Source organism: Somniosus microcephalus, chromosome 8 (assembly GCF_052327205.1).
Source record: "Somniosus microcephalus isolate GS21.2 chromosome 8, FLI_Smic_1.0, whole genome shotgun sequence".
NCBI classification, from domain to species: Eukaryota; Metazoa; Chordata; class Chondrichthyes; order Squaliformes; family Somniosidae; genus Somniosus; species Somniosus microcephalus.
In genome coordinates this window covers 99,045,575-99,062,304 of record NC_140994.1, presented here as the reverse complement: position 1 = coordinate 99,062,304, position 16,730 = coordinate 99,045,575, and the positions used below count along the sequence as shown (strand labels likewise).

At 46.9% G+C, this 16,730-nt stretch overlaps 1 protein-coding gene across 3 annotated transcripts in view; it reads left to right on the top strand.

Moving 5' to 3' along the window:
* tspan15 (tetraspanin 15) overlaps positions 1-16,730 on the top strand; it is an 876,670-nt gene that overhangs the window by 135,832 nt on the left and 724,108 nt on the right. For all 3 annotated transcript variants that reach the window (XM_085995040.1, XM_085995037.1, XM_085995036.1), the window contains exon 2: positions 5,752-5,937. In XM_085995040.1, coding sequence (XP_085851166.1) covers positions 5,752-5,937 — 186 coding nt within the window. The remainder of the gene's footprint in view (positions 1-5,751; positions 5,938-16,730) is intronic.

The window sequence follows — 16,730 nt, the reverse complement described above, 5'->3', positions numbered from 1 at the left end:
TTGCAGTTCACTTGGTGAAGGTACTCCCACAGTGCTGTTAGGGAGGGAGTTCCAGGATTTTGAGCAAGCGAAGATGAAGGAATGGCAATATACTCCCGAGTCAGGATAGTGTGTGACTTAGAGGGGAACTTGGAGGTGGTGGCGTTCCCAAGGCCTACCACCCTTGTCCTTCTAGGTTGTAGAGGTCGTGGGTTTGGGAGGTGCAGCCGAAGAAGCCTTGGCAAGTTGCTGCAATGCATCTTGTAGATGGTACACACTGCAACCACGGTGTGCCGGTGGTGGAGGGAGTGAATGTTTAAGGTGGTCGATGGGGTGCCAATCAAGCGGACTGCTTTGCCCTGGATGGTGTCGAGCTTCTTGAGTGTTATTGGAGCTGCACTCATCCAGGCAAGTGGAGAGTATTCCATCGCACTCCTAACTTGTGCCTTGTAGATGGTGGAAAGGCTTTGGGGAGTCAGGAGGTGAGACACTTGCCGCAGAATACCTAGCCTCTGACCTGCTCTTGTTGCCACACTGTTTATGTCGCTGGTCCAGTTAAGTTTCTGGTCAATGGTGACCCCCCAGGATGTTGATGGTGGGGGATTCGGCGATGGTAATGCCGTTGAATGTCAAGAGATAGTCATTGCCCGTTCGGTTTGGGGACATTCGCCCGCGGGAAACCTCCGTCCGCAATTTCCAGCCCATTAATTTGCACTGCTTTTGTATGACTACACTTGTATTACCTAGCAAATTTGCATTTAGAAACGTGGTTATTCTCTTTACCTGAATACATAGGAACAGGAGTAGGCCATTCAGCCCCTCAAGCCTATTCTGCCATTCTGTTATATAATTACAGTGTACTCTCTAAAATTTTGTTGTTGTGTGCGTCCAGTTTTTTCAATGCGCAGTACCTATAAAGTTTTTGTGCGGCCGCGCACATGTGGTATTTAGGAGCTTGTGAACGGCCTGCGCGGTACCTTCAAGATTGCTGCGAACCTGCGCAGCTCTCACCCCTATCAAAAATCAGTTGATCTCAGTCTTGAAAATGCCAGTTGATCCAGCATGCACAGCCTTTTGGGGAAGAGAGTTCCAGATTTCCACTACCCCATGTGTTATAAAATGTTTTCTGATTTCACTCCTGAATGACCTCGCTCTAATTTTAAGATTATGGCTGGGAAATTCCCTACCTTACTGCCGACCGTTAACACCATATTTCTGCAAAAAATGGCGGCCACCTCACTTCCACCGTGGGATATGGTGACTGTCATTTTGGAGAGGTTGGTAGCGCAGCCATTGCCAGCACTCGCCTCTCAAATTCAAATGTGCAGATTGTGACATTAATTGCGTGCAACGCCTGATATGATGCACGATCGCGATTTTGGACGTCGCCACAAGCCATAACGCCCCCTCCTAACCATGCACGGAGGATGCAGCAGTACAGCAGAGACGATGTCAGCGCTTCTTAAAGGAACACACACATCTTTCAGTTAAGTTTTGATTTCAGCTTTTGGACTAGTTTTTAAATATTTAATTGAAGTAGTGGCTTGATGCAATACATTAAAAAAGTTATTAGAGTGCAGGGAGTGCTGCTGGATGCTTGTAAGGCTTTGGATGGTAAAACAAGGCCACTGGGAAGACAGAAAATGCTGGAAATACTCAGCAGGTCTGGCAGCATCTGTGGAGAGAGAAACAGAGTTAACGTTTTAGATCGAAATGCTGCTTGCCCTGCTGAGTATTTCCAGCATTTTCTGTTTTTATTTCAGATTTTCAGCATCTGCAGTATTTTGCCTCTGAGAAGGCCACTTGCTCACAATCCTAGGGGACATATGGAGATGAAGCAGAGGCAGCAAAGGGGACAAGCTACTCTCAGAGGGAAGAGGAAGAAGCAGAAGAGGAGGAAGCGGAAGGAAGGATACAACCCAGACAGCCCCTTTCTGGCCGGAATATAGGGATTGAATCATCCGCCTGCAGTGACCACAACCCCAATTCCCCTGTCAACATTTGTCCCACGCCTTACCTTCCCTCTGTTACTGACCATTACAGCGTCCTCTTGGCCACGATGCTGAAATAAAAGCCACCACAAAGCAAACTTTCAAATCCAACTTTATCCATATATGCATCCAATACTACATCAAGAAATCAGCTAATTACCCTTGTGCATGTGCCTCTGCTTATCCTAGTGATGTCACGCAGTGCTACCCCAGTGGCTGCAGCATGGCTGGTGGAAGGCTGCTGACTTTCGGTGGGGGGGACACTGCAGATGGTCTTGCAGGACGACCTCAAGGAGCTGGTGGCTGGGAATGTGAAATCGAGTGACAGTGTTTCTTCTCCTTCTTCACTCTCCTCTTCCTCTTCTTGGTCAACCACTGGCTAGGCAGGCTGGATTTCTTGGGTGTCTGAAATGAGGAAGGCACAAGGGTAGGTTGTGGTGAGGGGAGGGTGGTAAAGCAAGAGCTGCATGCTTACCCCATGCGCAGCTTGTACATCAGAAGATATTGTTGGATGAGGGGGAAGTGGGATGTGAGAAGGAGGATTAGGTATGAGCATACTGTCAGCTTCACTGGTTTCAGCCTCGCCACTTGCCACGGCCTCAGTGACGGCACCTCCAATAATGTCGAGCACTGTCTCCTCCAACTGGGTAAGGATATGCAGGCTCGCCTGTCTGCTGCCGGTTAGCTCCTGCTGCCTACAGTTATGAGCCACCTTGCCCTGCAAGGGAGAGGGAAATTTGTGAGTGAGTGTAGTGCAATGTGTTTGAATGATGTGCCTGTCATGGTTGAGTAGCTGGTAGTGTGTGCAAGGTGTGAGATGTGGGGGTGAGGTTTGCAGCAGTGGTAAGTGTGTAAGGGTGAGGTGAAGCAATGAATGTGAGGTTTTAGTCGTGCTTGATAGAGATTGTTGGTAGGTGAGTGATGGGAGTGTGGTGCATTGAGCAGTGTGTGAGGCTAGTGGTGCAGTTGGTGGGAGATGGCATTTGAAGATGCATTCACTGACCTTGACCACTTGTGTGAGGTAATTGAACTTCTTTCAGCACTGTGTCCATGTTCTCGGGGCAAGACTACTGTCATTGATCCCGTCGGCTACCTGCTCCCACTGCCTTTTGCAGTGTGTGTCTGGAGGGCCTCCTGGCCCCCTGCGGATAGAGGACCTGTCTCCTCCTTTCTCCAGCCTGTTGAGCCATTATTCACTCTTCTTTCTGAGCCTTGCCTCCACAACCAGTTGCATGAGCTGCTGCAGGCAGAATGCACCTCCCCTTTAAGAGGTGCAGACTGCCTTTAAGAAGTGGAGGCTAGCTTTAATTGGAGCTAGCCTAGCATGAACTTGGGCCCCCTGCTAAACATTCAGCCACTTAGCAGCGCGTTCAGCACTGGGCTGAATGCTGCAATCATTGTAATTAGCAGGCAGTATGAAGGTCGCGTGCTGCCTGCATTGCTCTCAACGGGTGCGGGCTGATTGCACATCACGATCCCTGCGCCTGTTTTCAGGGGCTATCAAATTAAGCCCTCAGGTGGTGGTAATGAAAGACTTTGGGGGAGAAATTGGGTTGAGCTGCAAAAGGGGCGCTAAGCTCGCCTGGGCGCAGGATTTAGCGCAGCGATCGGAGCATTAGCGATCGCCGGAAATTCAGCTTCAGCGCCCCAAGAAGGACACGGGGCGAGCCTCGAGGCGCTCCGCGTCCCTCTTAGGGCGCTGAAACTGAATATCGCAGCGCAACGTGCCGCAGCGCCACACGCTGCGGCACGGCGCGCTGCGGTACTGCAGGCCTTCCTCCCATTCTTAAGGGGGAGGGGCCTGCAACAGCGCGATCTCCGATTGCGAGTGCCGGCAAAAGAGCCCGGCACCGAGGAGAAGTGCCGGGCTCTCGGGAAACAGCCGGCACTGCCTCGGGGGGAGCTCAGGAGGCCGGGAACGGAGGTGCTGGCAGGCGGCCGCCGGAAGAAACGGCCGCCCCGCACCTCCACCATAATTAGCGCCGCTGCCGCCACAGCAAGGCCCCGTGAACCGGACGCGAGTAGCAAACGGCGCTACAGAGGCGGTCGCAACCTAATTTTGCGATCGAGGCGCTAATGGGGCGCTGCGCACACCGATGACGTCATCGGTGGTAGCGCAGCGCAGCAGGCTAACGCCGCCATTAGCGCCCCAACTCAATATCGCGGGAGGCGCGGCCAGTGGCGCTACAGCCACTGACTGCCCTCTTCAGGCGCTAACTGGTGGCGCAGCCCACCGAATTTCTCCCCCTTTGTGTTAATTTGAGCAGATTTCAAAATTCAATTTGTTTTTCAAAAAAAGAAAACTCAAATTATTTGACAACATAATGAAAAATGCTGTGACTTTCTCTGTCTCTAGGCACGCACCTAGATGCATACATAGCACAGTGTCAGGGCAGGTGGCTATTCTGTAGTTCTAGCTTTGGCTTATATTTATTCAAGTAAATAGACCTCCATGAGTATGTAGGCTCACCAAGGACAAGAGTAGACCTATCCGTTTCATCCCAAGAAACTGTTTCATTCAAAAAAAACTGTAAGGACAGTGTGACTTTAACTAAGGAGAGTCTAATGTTTGAAAAAGAGGTAAGTGCCCTGCTCAACTTTAAGCAAAGTTTCCAACCCTATATACTCTCCATCACTAAGGCTGCCTACTTCCACTTCTCTAACATCGCTAGTTTCCACCCCACCTCAGCCCATCTGCTGCTGAAACCCACATCCGTGCTTTTGTTATCTCTGGACTCAACTATTCCATTGGTTTCCTGACTGGCCTCTCAACCTCCACCCTCCATAAACTTCAGCTCATCCAAAACTCGGCTGCCTGTATCCTAACACGCACCAAGTCCTGCTCACCCAATACCCTTGTCCTTGTTGACTTACATTGGCTCCTTAATTCCCTAACACCTCAAATTTAAAATTCTCATCTCTTTGTTTTTAATTCCTTCATGGCCTTGCTCCTCCCTTTCTCTGTAACCTCCACCAGTCCTACAACCCAGCCCCTGGACTCTGCATTCTTCTGACTCCGGATTCTTGCGTACTCAGCCACTTAGGCCCCATGCTCTGGAGCTCTTTCAATGAATCCCTATTCCTCCCTCTTTAAAACCCACCTCCAAGCCTACTTCTTTGATGACCCTTTCTCATTTCTCCTTTGTCTGCTCACTGTCTGTTTTTTCATACACCTCGAAATTGCGTTGGGATGTTTTTCTATGTTAAAGGTGCCACTTAACAGCGAATGGTTGTAAATGAACCCCTTGTAAACTATTTCCAAATCTTCGATGCAATTCTTATTGGACATTATAGTATTGTCACTATACTCTTGCCATAAATCAACTAGCTAATTGTAAATAAATTGGAACAGTTTCAGCCTATACAGAGTGTGTCTAATGTTTGATATGTTCCACCTTCTGGATTAACAGGTGACATAACAAGAAGCTACATAGCTTTACTGCTATGTAGGGTAATTGCTAGTCCTTGGTTGTACTAGTTCAGTATGGCAAAGAGTGAAAGATGCAGGCTTCAAATCATAAAAGATATGGTTCACATACAGGAGTCGTCATGTGGCCATTTGCATGTAAAAGTGATGATGAAAAAGCCTGTAAAAAGAAGTTGAACCATTTTGGGGTGTGGGGAAGGTTTGCTGGAAGAGTCCCCCAGAATATTGGAGAGGTATTAAAGTCTTCGATGGGCTTGGTCTTTATAGAGATTTATTAAATCTATAGAAATCAACATTATGAGTTTTAATACAGTTTTACTTTTAAAGTGCTAGTACTGTTTTTCTGTTTTTCAGATAATAGGAGGTTTCATTCTCTGTATTGGCATATACGCAGAGGTTGAAAGGCAGAAATACAAGACGCTGCAAGGTGCCTTTCTAGCTCCAGCTATAATCCTGATTTTGCTGGGAATTCTGATGTTTGTGGTTTCTTTCATTGGTGTTCTAGCATCTCTACGGGATAACTTGTGCCTTCTTAGAGTGGTAAGATTTTTTTTGTACAACAGTTTTCTTATTGGCTTTTAACTTTGCATCAATATTTTAAACAAAATGCATCAAGGTGGAATGAACCTAATGTATAGTTGCGTTTTCAGTATAATCCTATCTGGTTGATTGGATATTTCCCCCTAAACACTGCATTCAGATCCAGTCTGCTTCTATGAATAATAATGATGTGAAGTGGAAATCATTACTGCTAAAGTCATGTATATTATTTTGGCTATAAAACTTCTGCTACACTTCAGAACCAGTAATTACCATGTCCAAAGTCCAAATTTTCTTACTGACATTGGTGTCATTATCTTTGTTGTGTGATTATAACGAGAACTTTATTTGTTTAGCCTGCAAAACAAGGTTTTGCCGGAAATCATTTTGGAAAAACTTGATTGCATTAGGAGAAAAATTCTTGAAATATAACCCCTGATAAATTTTAGTGTCATAGAAATTACTGTGTTATCAAATGAACACATAATATGTTTCGATCAAATTTCTCTCTCTGCTATCTTAACAAAAGCATTAACCAGTTTATTTTAAATGGTTTAATGCATTACAACTATATAATTAGTTGTTGGCAAGTCAGTTAGTCCTTGCTACTGCTTAACATAATGCACATTTAGATGATTTTGTTGCACTAGTTTCTTGAATAATGCTAATTCATGTGAGTTTGGCAAAATACCTTCTAGGATAGGGAAGAGTAATCCAACATTTTTTATGTCTGGAGTTTAAGCAAACTATTTCCTCTCTTTTTTTATATATGATGTAGATTGATTTGGCTCAGTGGTAGTACTGTCACCTTCTAATCAGGTCATGGGCTCAAGTTGACACTGCAGAGACTTGAGCACGTAATTTAGGCTGACACTTCAGTGCAGTACCGAGGGAGTGCTGCACTGTCAGAGGTGGTGTGGCGTCTTACGTCATGTTAAACTAAAGCCCCACCGGCCCTCTTAGTTGGATGTAAAAGATCCCATGACACTTTTCGAAGAAGAGCATGAAGTTGTCCCAGAGTACTGGTCAACATCCATCCTTCAACCAACACCATCAAAAAACAGATCATCTGGTCATCCACCTGATTTCCTTTGCGCAAATGAGCTGCTGCGCTTCCCTACATTACAACATTGACTACTGTGATGAAATATGCCATTCATCAGGCACGCTGTATTCTCTGTGTTTGATTGTGCCTGTGACTGTGACAAGCAGGGGAGTTTAGTTTCAGTTCCATTTCCTTATCTGTATTGTATTGTGTGTAGGGCTCCGCCCATACCTGGCCCCTACTTAAGCAGGCCCCAGCGTGTCTCACAGGCAGTACAGCAGATCTCTGGATGAGAGACACTTCTCCACTGTGTATTACTTTCTGAGTTAATAAAAGCCTTGCTTTGCTCCGTTAACGTTGGGTCTCGGATTCATTGAGGCACATCAACTACACTTCAAAAATACTTCCATCAGTTATGAAGTGCTTTGGGACATCCTCAGATCATGAAGGTCCCTATAGAAATGCAAGTTCTATATATTAAATCTATTGCATATGGTGCACACTTTGTGCCCACATTAACCTTGGTTCCTGTGTCATGAGTTTTGAGCCACACTTTTTAGATCAACATTTATAAGGGAGAAATCTATCTATGTTGATATTCTATAGTAGGAAAATTCTATCTCATTATTTGACTGTCACACTTGTTGATGAAACAGTTGAATGTCTCAAACAACTCTTTGAAGAAAATTATGTTAATTGTTTTTATTAGAGTCATAGGCCTAGAAATTCAGTGGGCTTTGCGCCCAGTTACCGCCCAAAGAGGGCTTCTGCGCCACTTGAGTTTGCGCTGATATTCAGCGCTGCGGTAATGGCGGCGGTAGCCGGTAGCGCTGCGCCGACACCGAGGACGTCATCGGTGTGCGCAGTGCCCCGGTTCCGCCCCGCTACCGGCCCGACCCCCATATTTAGTTGCGGCCGCCTCTTCCGCAGCGGCCGCAACACCCCCCGCCCCCCCCCCCCGGCATTGCCGGCTGTTTTCCGGGAGCCCGGCACTTCTCCGTGGTGCCGGGCTCATTTGCCGGCACTATCAAGCGGCGATCTCCCCGTTGCAGGCACCTCCCCCTTAAGAGAAGGAGGAAGGCCTGCAGTACCGCAGCCTGCCGCTCCGCAGCGGGTGGCGCTGCGGCACCTAGCGCGCCGAAATTCAGTTTCAGCGCCCCAAGCGGGGGCGGGCACACCCTGGAATAGCGGCCGGTTTCGACTTGGGGCGCAGAAACTGAATTTCCGACGGGCGCAACTGGCTCCACGCGCAGCGCTAACTTCTGGGCGGTAGCCAGCTGGCGGGCCCAAAGTGAATTTCTAGCCCATAGAGTTTTACAGCACAGAAGAGGCCCTTCGGCCCATCGTGTCTGCGCCGTCCATCAATCCCTGTCCAGTCTAATCCCATTTTCCAGCATTTGGTCCATAGCCTTGTATGCAATGGCATTTCAAGTGCTCATCCAAATGCTTCTTGAATGTTATGAGGGTTCCTGCCTCTACCACCCTTTCAGGCAGTGAGTTCCAGATTCCAACCACCCTCTGGGTGAAAAAGTTACTCCTCAAATCCCCTCTAAACCTCCTGCCCCTTACCTTGAATCTATGCCCCCTTGTTATTGACCCCCCTACTAAGGGGAAAAGTTCCTCTTTATCTACCCTATCTATGCCCCTCATCATTTTGTACACCTCAATCAGGTCCCCCCTCAGCCTTCTTTGCTCCAAGGAAAACAACCCCAGCCTGTTTAGTCTTTCTTCATAGCTGAGGTGCTCCATCCCAGGTAACATCCTGGTGAATCTTCTCTGCACCCTCTCCAAAGCAATCACATCCTTCCTATAGTGAGGCGACCAGAACTGCACACAGTACTCCAGCTGTGGCCTCACCAGCGTTTTGTACAGCTCCATCATAACCTCCCTGCTCTTATATTCTATGCCTCGGCTAATGAAGGCAAATATCCCATATGCCTTTTTAACCACCTTATCTACCTGTTCCGCTGCCTTCAGGGATCTATGTACATGTACACCAAGGTCCCTCTGACCCTCTGTACTTCCTAGGGTCCTACTACTCATTTTGTATTCCCTTGCCTTATTTGTCCGTCCAAAATGCATCACCTCGCACTTTTCAGGGTTAAATTCCATTTGCCACTTTTCCGCCCATCTGACCAACCCGTTTATATTGTCCTGTAGCCTGAGGCTTTCCTCCTCGCAATTTACCACCCCACCAATTTTCGTGTCATCTGCGAACTTACTGATCATACCTTTCACATTCTCATCCAAATCATTTATGTAGATCACAAACAGCAAGGGACCCAGCACCGATCACTGAGGTACCCCACTGGACACAGGCTTCCAGTCACAAAAGCAACCTTCGACCATCACCCTCTGCCTCCTGCCACTCAGCCAGTTTAGGATCCAACGTTCCAAGGCACCCTGGATCCCATGGGCTCTTACCTTCTTGACCAGTCTCCTATGCGGGACTTTGTCAAAAGCTTTACTGAAATCCATGTAAACCACATCCACAGCATTTCCCTCATCCACACACCTAGTCACCCCCTCGAAAAATAGTTATTCTTAGTAACTATAAAATTTCTTATGTATAAAATCAGTTTTTCTTTTAAATCAAAGAGTTATATTTCACACTAACATGTAAAATTTACCCATTTAATTATCTTTTATGTCTCTTAATGCTTTCCTTAAAATTTCTACTTCAAGGCCTCAGCCTGTCTCAAAAGACGACTTTAACTGGAACCGTTGGAGACATTCCAACCACATACGTGTAGTCTGAATATATGCAGTTTGCAGAATTTCCAGTATGATATGTAGAAAGACGTACCCCTCATCCTGGAGGCTTTGAGTTTCTTTGCTTCGTCCAAAGGACTTTGAAGCAAACTGGAGCATGAATTCTTTAAATTAAGTTTCAAGCAAGTTTATGAGTGGTAGCATCTGTGATTAACAGCACCAGTTGTTTTTTTTGTTAATAGTTAGAAAATAGAATAAAGATTGTTTATTGAGAATGTATTTCCTTTCCTCAGTTTTAAAGGATCTCCTCTTATTTTTCCAAGTGATTTAAATCCAGCTCAAAGATGAGGTTACATTATTGGATTCCTCCTACTTCATGACTACCGTCATGCAAATTATGACCCTTTTTAGTTTAGTTGAAAATTAAGTTAAAACATCTTTCTCTTCTGAATCATTTTTTGAACATGTGAGGTGCATTTTTTATATTAAAAACTTGGAAATTGCATAAATGATAATTGTGAGCATTTTATGAGGTAATTTTTGTATATTTATAGAAATTTATGTTTGTTTCAGATTGTATCAGTGGCAACCTCATTAACTGTGCACTAACCACTTTAAGGTGTGATAAGGCTATTAATAAAGCCAATGGAATATTGGGTTTTATGACGAGGTATAGAATATAAAAGTCGCGATATAATGGTGAATCTATATAAAACCTTCGTAAGTCCATAGTTGGAGCACATTGTGCCGTTTTGGACTCCACACTGTAGGAAGGATGTTGAAACAATAGAAATGATACAGGGCAGATTCACTGAGATGGTGCCTGGTATGAGAAAGTACAAATACAAAGAAAGACTGGAAAAAGTTTGCCTGTTTGTCTTAGAACAGAGGAGTTTGCAGGGTATTTTGATAGAGGTGTTTAAAATGATGAAAGGATGGAACAGAGTAGTTGGTAACACTATTTCAAGTAACTGACAGACCCTATAACAAGGAGATATAGATATAAGATTAAATGTAAAAAAGTTAGGACAAATGCATTGCCACTGTGAACGCCCATTCCCTCCTACCACCTCAAACGTTTAAGCTTTCCTCATTGTTTCCATACTTTGTTACCACCCTTTGCTGTTACTGGCTTGAACACCCAGGCCTTCCTTCTATTGCCTCTGTTCCAAGCACTGAAATATTCCTCCATTCCTGCACTCTCCTAGCATCTTTGCAGTTTCTGCTCTAAAAGCCCATACCTTCCAACCAGTGAACACTCGGTTTTAATGCCTCCTGCACCAAACGCCCATACCACCAACCCTTCCCGCACTCTCCCACCACTCTGAACACCCATTCCTTCCCATCACAGTACTGCCAGGCTCCAGTACCACCCCCCTACCCATTATTAACAAACACAGCATCACACAAACGCCCACCCACCCCATTCGCATGACCTCCAGTACTACTAAATTCAGCACCAATCACCCAGTTGTACCAAGCCTAACTACTGCCAAATCTCATGAACTCTTAAGCATCATCCACCCCCAGAACACCTAAACCCAAGCCCCCCTCATGACTCACAAACCTCGTGAACCTTCTCCCAGCAACACCCACCCCCCAGAATACTTAAACCCAAGATTCCACCATTACTACCAAATCTCATGAATCCTCTCTACCACTCCCCACTATTACTACACATCTCCTATATACCTAGAAACTGTAAATATCTTGCATTGTGTCCTGGGCTTTAAAAAACTGGTAAGAGATAAATAAGAAATACATATAGTTCAACAACAACTTGCATTTATATAGTGCCTTTAACATAGTAAAACGTCCCAAGGCGCTTCACAGGAGCGTTATCGAACAAGATTGGACACCGAGCCACATAAGTAGATACAAGGACAGCTTGGTCAAAGAGGTAGGTTTTAAGAAGCGTCTTAAAGGAGGACAGGGGAGGTGGCAATGTTTAGGGAGGGAATTCCAGTGCTTAGGGCCTAGGCAGCTGAAGGCACAGCTGCCATTGGTGGAGTGATTAAAATCAGGGATGCACAAGAGGTCAGAATTGGAGGAGCGCAGAGATCTCGGTGGGATGTAGGGCTGGAAGAACTTACAGAGAAAGGTAGGTATGAGAGCATAGAGGGATTTGAAAACAAAGATGAGAATTTTAAAATCGAGGTGTTGCAGGTTAGTGAACGGGACTTGGTTAATGAGCATACAGTAATAGCCAAAGCAATTCACTTGCAGTTTTCATGGGAAAATGATCAGGGTTGTTGAATTCAATTCCCAAAACACTGCTTTAAGTCCTGGAGTACCATGGATAAAAACAGAATTTCACATATTGTGTCACCATCGTTTAGTGGCCCTCGTAATACATCATCCTTTAAAAAATTCCAAAAACGTAATAAAATTTTCACTCATTCAGTCATCATAATGAACAGGTCTCACAGTAATACATTGGGGGAATTTGAAGCTGGAACAGGGCTTGGGTGAGGGGTTAAATTGCGCAAAAATGCGAATGCATCGGAAAGCCGGCACTAACCCGCTGACTTCCGCATTTCACTCCAGCTCATTAGTTTGTGTGTGTGTGCAACCCCCTCGGGAGAGGTGAGTTGTCAATTGACACATGATTATCGCTCAATTTGAGTGATATTGACATGGGATTTCTATTTTAACTTTGGGTCCATGGGTTTCCTGGGCTTCCTTGAACTCGCCAATGAAATCAAGGTGAAAACACAGCGGCAACCAATGATCCCTTTAAGCTGTGCGGCTGCGCAGTACTCTGCAGCTCCTGTGCAGCTGGCTCACCAGCTTTTGAATAGGAAAACCGCGCATGTGCGGTATTTTGTATGAGCCGCGCAAAGGAGTAGCCTGCTGCTCACAGACCTGCAGCTCCACAGGAGAGAGGGGATCAGCAGAGAGGTGCAGCTCGCTGGAGGCTATACCCGGCACACAAGATCTACAAGATAAGCTTCCTCAACATGTTGGAACACCAGTGTCTCAGGAGGCTCGGTGTCGCGTGGCAGACATTTGCAGCCTGCTGGAACACAACCTGCTGCCAACTGGGCCTGGTGCCCACACTTTACCACTGGCTGTCAAAGTCACCACCACCCTCAACATTTTTGCCTCTGGATCCTTTCAGGGATCTGCTGGAGACATTTGCAGGATCTCGCAGTTGGCGGCCCACAAATGCATAAGACAGGTGACCGATGGCTTGTTTGCCAGGGCCTTCAATTATGTCAACTTTGCCTGCGATGACGCCAGTCAGAATGAGCGGGCGCTTGGGTTTGTGACTCTGGCTGGCTTCCCACAGGTGCAGGGCAACATCGACTGCACACATGTGGCAATTAAGGCACCCCCAGATCACCCAGGAGTATTCATCAACTGCAAGGGCTTCCACTCCATCAATGTGCAGCTGGTGTGCAACCACATAAAGATCTTTATGCAGTTGTGCGCAAGATTGCCGGGTAGCTGCCATGATGCCTTTGTCCTGCGGCTGTCCATCCACCCTAATCTCTTCACCCCTCGAAGCAGAGTTACCGGCTGGCTGCTCGGTGACAAGGGATACCCACTTACAACGTGGCTGATGACACCTCTCAGTAACACGAGGAATGAGGCCCAGGAGCGATACAGTAAATGCCATATGACCACCAGATGTGTCATCAAACAAGCCATCGCCATTTCCATGAAAAAGATGCGCTTCAGGTGCCTGGACAGATCTGGAGGCGCCCTTCAGTATGCACCTGCCAGGGTCTGCAGAATGATCGTGGTGTGCTGCGCTCAGCACAACATTGAGCAGCAGCAAGGTTTGGACCGGCAGGAGGAACAAGGCGCAGAGCACAGAACCTCTGGACGATTCCAAGTGGGGGTACAAGGAGGAGGAGGAAGACGTGAAGGCAGAGGTGATGTGGATAATGCACCACCAGTGGCGCACATTGCTGCCTGGGATGCCCTCATTATTGCGAAGTACACTGGTTCCACCAGTGCACCAATCTAAAAACTACATGCAAAAGCCACTTTTGCTACCCCTCTCAAATGCCACTAACAGAAAGCAGTCCTGCAAACAACTAAGAATCCTTTCACAGCCCCCCCATTTCTTGGTGTCAATTCATGTCTCCCCATTCATCATCACACAACTGAAAAAGCCACTTGCCAGCCAGCAACCAAGAAAGGGAAAGACAGAAAAGTGGTTCAAAAGAATAATATTTATGTGGTTCAAATTGTCAACATAAACATAACAACCTATCACTGTATAACACACCCATCTACATAACCCTTGTGCAACTACAAATCTTTACTCTTCCTTTTCCTAGCACTTTTATGTGGTGCAATCCCTGTGGCTTCAGCAGAGGTAGAGGCAAGCTACTCAGATCCCTGCTCTGACTGTTGAGTTGCTCTTGGCCGATGTCCTCTGGGTTTTGGAGCCTGTGAGGGCCCCGCCAAAGACTGCTCCACCTGCACCTATGCAGGGGCAGACTTGGCTACCTGGACACGAGGCAGCATGTAGGTTACTGACTGGGGGGTGGGGCGGGTGTGTGGGTGTGGAGTAGCAGGGGGTAACGGGTGAGAAGTGGAAGCACTTTGAGCCGAGCCCCTACTTCCATCTCCCCTTTCACAGCCCTCTCATGGCCCAGCCACACTTTCCTACGAGTAATGTGCTGGAGAACACTTTGCTGCAGATCAGTGGGGCAATGAAAGGTCAAGGCTAAGGTATCATTCATCCTATTTAAGGTGGCATTCAGAGTGTGCAAGCCATTGGTGAGTGCCTGCATGCACTTGTGTGATTGCCGCGTTTGATGCTCCATGCAGTTGGCCACTCTTTCCATGGAAGAAGATATCATCGCAAAGACCTGCCACATCATACCACTCATGCTTGAGGCTGACTCCTCCAATCTCTCAGCAATCGTGCACAGTGCGCTTGGAATGCCTGCCAGTACATTGCACATTCTCCGTTGCTGCTCAAGAAGTATGCTGTTCGTCGATGGCCCCCAGAGTACAGCATCTGTGTCCAGCTGAGCAGAGCTTGGAGAGTCCTGAGCGCGCCAATGGGGACTCTGCACTGCTGTCCTGTCTTCAAAATCTGCTCTTGCTTCCTTGTGAAGTGCAAATCACCATGTGAAAACCCAACTATCTCTCTAACTTGTCCCATGGAAGTGTGAGTATCTGAGCTGGTGCATGGTCTGTATGAGTCCTGTGACAGTGCATACTCAGAGGGAGTGAGCTCCTCCTGACGAGTCATCATCGTCATGGGCGAACTGAACCACCTCCTGCTGGACGCTTGAAAGCCCTGTGGAAGATTAAAGACATGAATGAATACTATGACAGTAAGAATGCACATGATCATATTTCAGTGACTGTTGACATCAAGTGTTGTATGCCATGTGGTTGCCTGATATTTAATTCTGTCACCAGGTAGCTTGCAGGCCTCCATTTCCGACGGCTAGGTTCCAATGATCTCCACCCACCCCCCCCTCTCTGCAGATGTTAAGTGAGAGATGGCTGGAGGGCCACCTCCAGTTCTCTGCCTCTCCCTGGTGTTCTCTGCTCCCTTCTCCTGCAAGGAGGGAAAGAAGAGACTTATGAGTGAGAGTAATGGGATGTGTTTGCTCAATTGATAGAGAGCATTTGTTGAGGGTGACTATGAGAGATAGGCCTGACATTGCATACGGCTGAGTGTGAGTGTCAGTGGTGGATGGATAGGTGGGGATGAGAGTAAATGTATAGACAGAGAGGGATGGGTGCACCTGCAAGGTAAGTTGGTGTGAGTGATGTGCTGGAGTAGGCTTCAGAAGGCAGAGTGAGGGGGTTAGGGTGATACGCACATCAGGATGTAGGGCAATGTGCCATTGCTTTCACCTTTCCTTCCCTGCTGAGATCATTGAATCGCTACATGCATTGGATCCAGGAGCGTAGCACCATGCTCCTGCTGCCAACCACCTCGGCAACCTCCAACCACGCCTTCTTTGTCTCAGCATCTGGCTTCTTCCTCCCGTTACTAGGGTAGAGTATTTCCTTCCGGGCCCTTACAGCCCTCGGCAGCATATCCAGGGAGGTGTCGCTGAAGCAGGGTGCAGCCTTTGCCCGCCTCGACTCCATAGCAACAGTTCTTTGGCAATCCATGACAATTACAAACTCCTTGGACTTGCATGTTTCGAGTGTCCCTTTAAATACTGGAGTTGAAATTGCATCATGCGCATCGTCATCACGGTCGCTGACACTAATTGGATGGGAAATCCGGAAGTAAAATGATAATGAGGTGGCTCAGTTAAAAAGACACCGAAAGACACTCTGCACTTCCAGGTTTTCCACGCGCTATTGGGTCCCCGCCCCCTCCCAGCGTGTTGGTGCTTTGAAATCCAGCCGATTGTATTTAACAAAGTATAACGCTCCTATTATAAAGTAATGTTCGTCCAACTCTCCATGAGCAATGTCACAGAGGGTTTGCTGGCATTTATATAAAGTCTTGTGCATGGCACACACTTCCTTTAAATGCAACATTTACTCCTGTAACACTTTGCTATCACACTTTTTCCATCACACCTGCCTGTCACAATTAAACTTACTTACAGTATTTAGACCTCCAGCCCTATCTGCAGCAAAGGTTGTGTACAGTACAATCCAGCTGGTAATTTAGAAAATTGGACCTCTGTTTCCAGCACTCCCTGTTGCCACCTCTCTCTCACCACTGCTGTCCTCTTTCCCCCCCCCCCCCCCCCCCGACAAAAGCTTCTGTTTTATACAACCCATAGAGAGACCTGGCTGAACGTTCCTTAAATGCTTTCAGATCTTTAAGCCAGTACCAAGTAATGGCTTCAAGCAAGCACTTCTCACTGGGGGAAGGAGATGTAGATTCTCAAAGGCTTTCCCCAGGACCGGACTGGGGAAACTTGGATTATTTAAAATAGATACTCTCCAGTCAGTATTTTAAATAATAGAGGCCCGTCAGGTTGGGAAACACGGATTAAAATACATATGAGGAATCTCCTCCCTCCTCGCTGTAGTTATAAAAGCCACAAATATTTAATAGTAATCAAGGCCACTGATTTAGCTTCCATGC